At 44.5% G+C, this 6,126-nt stretch overlaps 1 protein-coding gene across 1 annotated transcript; it reads right to left on the bottom strand.

The window, feature by feature from the left end:
* Positions 1 to 280: 280 nt before the first annotated feature.
* On the bottom strand, positions 281 to 2,604 carry LOC105622564 (zinc finger protein Noc). The gene is made up of 2 exons (XM_012203981.1): positions 2,518 to 2,604; positions 281 to 1,982 (listed from the first exon to the last, which is right to left on the bottom strand). The coding sequence occupies exons 1-2, from the start codon at positions 2,602 to 2,604 to the stop codon at positions 564 to 566; spliced, it is 1,506 nt and encodes a 501-aa protein (XP_012059371.1). The 3' UTR covers positions 281 to 563.
* Between the last annotated feature and the right edge of the window lie 3,522 nt (positions 2,605 to 6,126).

Below are 6,126 nucleotides of genomic sequence, written 5' to 3'. Positions count from 1 at the left end.
ATGTACAACGAAGCGTCTCGTTGGAATCGCCAAAAAAACTCTAACAGCACGCGATTCGGAAGCGCAGTCGGGAAGTTGTTGCCTCGTAGTTGTTAAATATAGAGAGGCGAGAGGCTTTTGTGTCTGTCCGGCAATTGCGACAATATCAACTTACAGCTGGCATGTAATCCTTCCCCCTACATGGTAACCGGATTTTTAATAGAGATGCGTATTACTCTGGTATCATAGAAGTTCCGCGAGAGAATGGTCTCGCGATGCAACGTTAACACTTGTCGAGTTGTTTCATAAACTTTAATCATAATCTTCAATGTACACATATATTTATATTTATATATACATATATAGAATTCTTTTAAATAAATCTGTATTGTACACAGTGGCTATTTACACAACAGTTTTTAGACGGCAAGCTCGTCCATCAATTTGCACATTTTTCCAACTGTACACTGCGAAAAGGAAAAAAGAGACGGAGAAACAGAGGGAGGAACGAGAAGAAGGTCCCTTTCGAAAAGATCCTACCATCTTTTCCCTCCCAATTCTCCCTCCCGCAGAATATATCCATCTTAAGGATGTACAGCGGCGCCGATTCGCTGTCCGTAAACCGCGTACGGTGAGTAATACGGTCCTAAGGCGTTGAAAGCGGAATACGGCGAGGCGGCGAGCGATGCCGGTAACGGGCCCGTCGGCGGCTTGCCGTACGGATGATATCGCGCTCCGAGGGGGCTCAACGACGGCGCCGGGTAGGTACCGCCACTGGCGCGATGAAGGGTGGTCGACGGTGATAGCAGCGGGTGCGGATGCGGATTACCGAGGAGCGCCGCCGCGGAGGCGGCGGCCGCGTGGTCACCGCCGGTCAGGCTCGTGTGGCTACGTAGATGCTGGAGCAGCTCCTCCGACGTGGCGAATCGCTTGCCGCAATACGACTCGCCGGCGATCCAGTTGCAGACGTAGGGCCGGCCTCCGGCCGCCAGCGTGGACGGATAGGACAACGACGGCGGCGGCATCGGGCCCAGGGACGATAACGCCATCGCCAGCCCGTACTTCTGATGATCACACTGCGTGCAACCGCTGGGACAGCTACCCGCGCTCATCATGATCTGCGCGCTGTGCATACTGTATTGGCAGCCGGTGCAAAAAGGATCCTTGCAGACCGGCACCAGGGCCTCGCCGCCGGCGGGAGTCTTGACGCGGGCGTAACTCAAGTATGGATTGCCGCCGGTCGGACCAGCCGACGGATAGCCGACGGACAACAGCGCCGCCGCGTGATGCGAGAAAGGCGATGCGCCCGCGAAGGGCGGCCTGAATGCCGGATTCTCGGCGAGGCCTGGTGGACAGCACAGTGGATTGCCTGTGAACCCTGGTAGACCCGGTTTGTAAGCGGCTAGATTCGCGTCTTTTGTGTGCGCCGCACCGGAAAGGATCTCCATTCCGGATCTGATAATTGGACTGGCGCCATTATTGTTGTTATTGCTGCTGTTGCTATTGTTGTTGCTGCTGCTGCTGCTCCGTGGCGAACCATCGGTCTTCTCGCGATCCGCCGGGGTCTTCCGATCGACCGACGGTGTGCCGCTGGTCGTCGTTGCCGTCGCTTGGCTGCTCGGCGACGCGGACTTTCGGCTCACCGGCGTGCGATTGCCGGATGATTTCTTGTCAGGATGCATGCTGTCACTCACACTGACACTATCCTGACCACTGACACTGTGTACACTGGCTTTGGACGTGGGTCTACCCTCGTCCGTGGTCTTTTTCGTTACCACGTTGACTTCGTACGGCTTGAACGCCAACGACTTGCCGCCGTCCGTCGGACTGCCGCGAGTGTTGCGCTCCAATTTCGTGGCCGGCGGTGATTTCGCATTCGTTGCGATGCTCATGCCCTTCGAGCTCTTTTCCAAAGGCGAAATTAGGGGTTTCGTAGGCGAATCCGCTCCGATTTGACTGCATGTCTGCGCCAACAGTGCCAGCGGACTCTTTTTCGCGTCCAACTGTACCTGTCCGACAAAAAAGTCAAGTTATCCACTGTTTGTCATATTTATACAAAAAATGAAAGATGTACTGATTAAAGTTAGTAACATCCGTTACTTATTCTTCACTTCTAATCCCGTTGGACCACAAATAAACGATTCTATTGGCGGGGGAATAAATAAATAATGGGGAAAAAATACCGCGACTTTGAATTTTTGTTCTTACATTAATCCCTATTTTCAACGAGAAATCCTTTTCCCTTCAATTCTGCTTAATATCAAGAAAATAGAAAAGATGTCAAAAAATTTGAAAAGGGTATGATGCCAAAAAGTATTAATCAAGATCTTTTCACTGTTTCTTCACTTATTGTGTCTTGATTTACATATTATTTTATTTTCTTTGTACTGCTTGTACTGCAATAAAGCTATAATAATAATAATTATTATCAGCATGAAAATCTTTTTTCCTGACTTTTTGCACAAAAAGCAGAATAAAAAGCTTCGAAAATTTAAAAAGAGATGATATATTATTTTGTATCTACCAAAGAATACTAACCGAAGTTGGAAGCGGTGAAAGATAATCCGGTTGTAAATACTGATTGTGTCCAGTAGTCAGCATACTGCCTTCCTCGAGCACAACCATTTGGTTTCCCACTAATTGATCTCACTGCACACTTTAAATCAACAAATGGCTATTTACACAGACACGGTAGGTGCGTGACGGAAAACAGCGAATCGCGTCGGGTCCGACCGACGTGAAAGTGCGAACGAAAGCGATTCGCGAACACGGAAGACGTCGAGACTGCGCCTCCGTTGGGAATCGATCACCTCGCGCGGCGGCCACGTATCCTGGCGCAAGTGGGCGACGCGTACACCACGGAATCCAGGAAAATAATGACGGCTACAACTCGAGCAGCTCCACTCTGTGCTTCGACTGCTCCGACGCGAATGCGATCCTCGCGCCGTCTGGCGGCGGCAACGAGAGATTCGCTCGTCCCCCACCCCCCTGCCCTCCTGACTACCCCTATCCCGTACGACCCGGGGTGTATAACCTGTCCTCTCCTGTCATCCCCACCATTCGCGCTCGGACGCACAACGGAGGTAGGGGAGATGGCATTATGGTGGGAGAATTGCGGTGCTGCGTGGGGTGTGGGAAGGCATTCTAATTCAACACGCCACCCATGATGTTGGCCCGACGATGACAGCTCCCATCCCGGCTTTGATATTTCACCGCTTTTACAGCCGTCCATTCCCCTCCCCGCACGTCCGACCGACGAGGGCGTCCCCCCCCTTCCTCCCTCTTCCCCCTGCCTCTGCTTCTCCACTAGCCCCTTCTCCGTTTCTCTCTCTCTCTCTCTCTCCATGCCATGGTCGCTTCCCCTGCCATCCTCCCGCACTGGAGCTACCATAGCTGCCACGACACGGAACCGTCGTTCCTGCCACCACGGCAACCCGATATTTTATACCGTGAAACCTGTCTGTCTCTCCAGCCGGCCCCGCTTAATAAGCAGCTTTCAAAATAGAAATGTAATGGGTCGCCGGGGGTAGGGGAGAACGGGTCGGGTGATTGATTGCTCGCTCAGCGACTTACCGACTTGCTGCGGCCCCACGGGGTAACGAATGACAGCCACTTAAGCGCTGTTTGCCTACAGTTTTGTAAAAGCGTTTTAATTATCGCCCCGGCCCCGACCGCGGTGCGCACTGAGTCATCCGGTACTTAACGCCTCGTGGCTACCGATCTCTCGATGTTTGCGTGCCATTCTTTATATCGTGGATCGCCGCGCCATTCCCCTCAGATTCGTCGATATCGAATTATCACTGCCAATGTGGTGATGAGTTGACTGATCTTTAACCGTAAAGTAGCGTTTTAAATATATTTTTTTATACAAGACTTGTTACCAAATTTCTTCGTAAACTTTAGATTACCAAATCACTGGATGCTATAAATAGTATTCTGTATCTGTTTTTAATACGTCTCTGATGAAAAAAATATATGTTTTCATAATATCTCATGATATTTTTAAAAACTCATTATATTTAATTTATATAAAGATTTCCGAAAAAATATCTTAAATTCTTTCAGATCTTATAAATTTGTTCAAAAATTATAGAATGAGAAATAAAAAAAATTTTTAATATTCCGAATTAATATGAAGAATTCTGGAATTAATGTAAATAAATGTAAATCTCCACAGTACTTTTAAAAAATATTCCAATCTATATAAAATATCTGAAAAATGTAAAAAGTTACAAAATTATACAAAAATTCTGAAAAATTTTGAAAGTTATAGATTCTAAATTTTGACAAATTTAAAAGCTCTGAAAAATTATATGAAAAATTCTGAGAAAAATTTTCACCAATGTATATCTGTTCAACACATAATTTAAAACGAAATCACGATAGCGTATTATTTATCGATATGAATGATCCTTTTTTTATATTTTATATCGTTTCGACAAGCTCCATTGCAATATTGTCGCGACACTCGGATATATTTGCGTAGAATAAAACGTGCAAAATACATATTCGGCGAAATTCAACAGTGCACTCACGCATGTAACGCATTTACGCGCTCGCCAGGCACGCATCATACCCATCCGCTTGACGAGCGATACAGCCATTAAAGAGCTTGACTATCAGACCTCGTTGGAACTCAAACGCTCCGCGGTTAGGCGATTATGGCCATTCCGTTAAGTACAGCTTAAGCAAGATAAAGCGATCGATGAAGTAACTATGTTACAAGGTAATTACGACGAATTATGACGATATCCACACGCCCGCTACGTAGACCGCATACCCGCGGTAAACAATAATTACCTCGGGGAGCACTTCGCCCAGGAATGCAACCGAACAGTATCTGAGAAATGCATATAGGTATGTCGACCGTAATTTAACACTAGAATCATTATAACCATTCTCTCGGTATCATTATAATATAAGTTGTGAACAGAAATCAGCGATCACCTCGATATTTGAAGTTTTACTTTCGAGAAATAATTTTCCCTGCAATTGTATTGTTGGCTTTCACGGAACTGCCTTTACTTTTACTTTTGTAATCGTCAAAATAAAATTTGCCTCTATCTTGAAATAGAATCCTTGTTTTTTTTTCCTTGCATTGAAAAAAATCTGGTAATAGCTAATATCAAATATATTTTATTTAATAATTAAATATTTAGAAAAATTATTTTTCATTATATTAATCGAACATTTAATTGAAATTATTTCATTCAACATTAAATATTATCAAACACTTGCTTCAATGTATGATGGATTTGAAAAATCGATAGCAATGACAAATATTAAATAAAAAAATGTCAAAAAATTTTTTAATAAATATATTTTGAACAAAATATTGCGTTTTGCAAGTATTTTACACTCTAGATGTAAAATATCTATGCATTTTCTGTTTTTTAATATTTTTTTAATTATATCAATTACTTCAGAAGATCTTTGTCTCGTCCGATCTCTTCGTCTTACTTAGCTTCCTAAAAAAAGAAAACTATAAAAACAGTCGACAAAGCATAGCTTTTGCGTGAACTGACTGCTGTAGCGGCGCCGCTAATATCCTGAAGACGACTCTTTGACGTTTTGACACTGACGGATGAGTTTACGGCTAATATAGTTCTCTTTTATCTCCGCAACCGAGTCCCCTCAAGCCCCGCTACAAAGATTTAGAGTCGACGGCCGTCTTTCTCGATAACGGATTCAGTCTGATCAATGCCGTATACTGCTATTATAAACAATGTTTGCCGAGCAAACTTCGACGTTAAGTACATCCGTAATGATTCGCAGTCGTGCTGAATATACGTTTCGCGTTGTGTTTCAGTGCCATTGTAAATTACGTTGACAGGATCTCTTTTTGCGATCGAATCGTTGTTATATGGCTACGCTTTATCAGTAACGGCAGTATATCACAGTTACGACTACTTGAAGCAAGGTTAATTGGCCTTACGCGAATAAAATATTTTTCTCTTCACAATATTTGGTACTCATAACTCAATGGTTAATGCAACGATGAATATTATTCGTAATATCTGAAACAGATATATCATTCGAATTTTTGATAGCTAACCATGTTTATCATCGTTTTAGTTTTTTTATTTTGTGTGTGTGTGTGTGTGTGTGTGTGTGTGTGTGTGTGTGTGTGTGTGTGTGTGTGTTGTT

Source organism: Atta cephalotes, assembly GCF_000143395.1.
Source record: "Atta cephalotes unplaced genomic scaffold scaffold00046, whole genome shotgun sequence".
NCBI lineage: Eukaryota > Metazoa > Arthropoda > Insecta > Hymenoptera > Formicidae > Atta > Atta cephalotes.
This window is presented reverse-complemented; position numbering and strand designations above follow the sequence as displayed.

Coding starts and splice junctions, on each gene's coding strand:
- LOC105622564 (XM_012203981.1), bottom strand. CDS start 2,604: ATGGTTGTGCTCGAGGAAGGCAGTATGCTGACTACTGGACACAATCAG. Junction 1,983..2,517: donor TTTCACCGCTTCCAACTTCG/GTTAGTATTCTT, acceptor GGACAGGTACAG/TTGGACGCGAAAAAGAGTCC.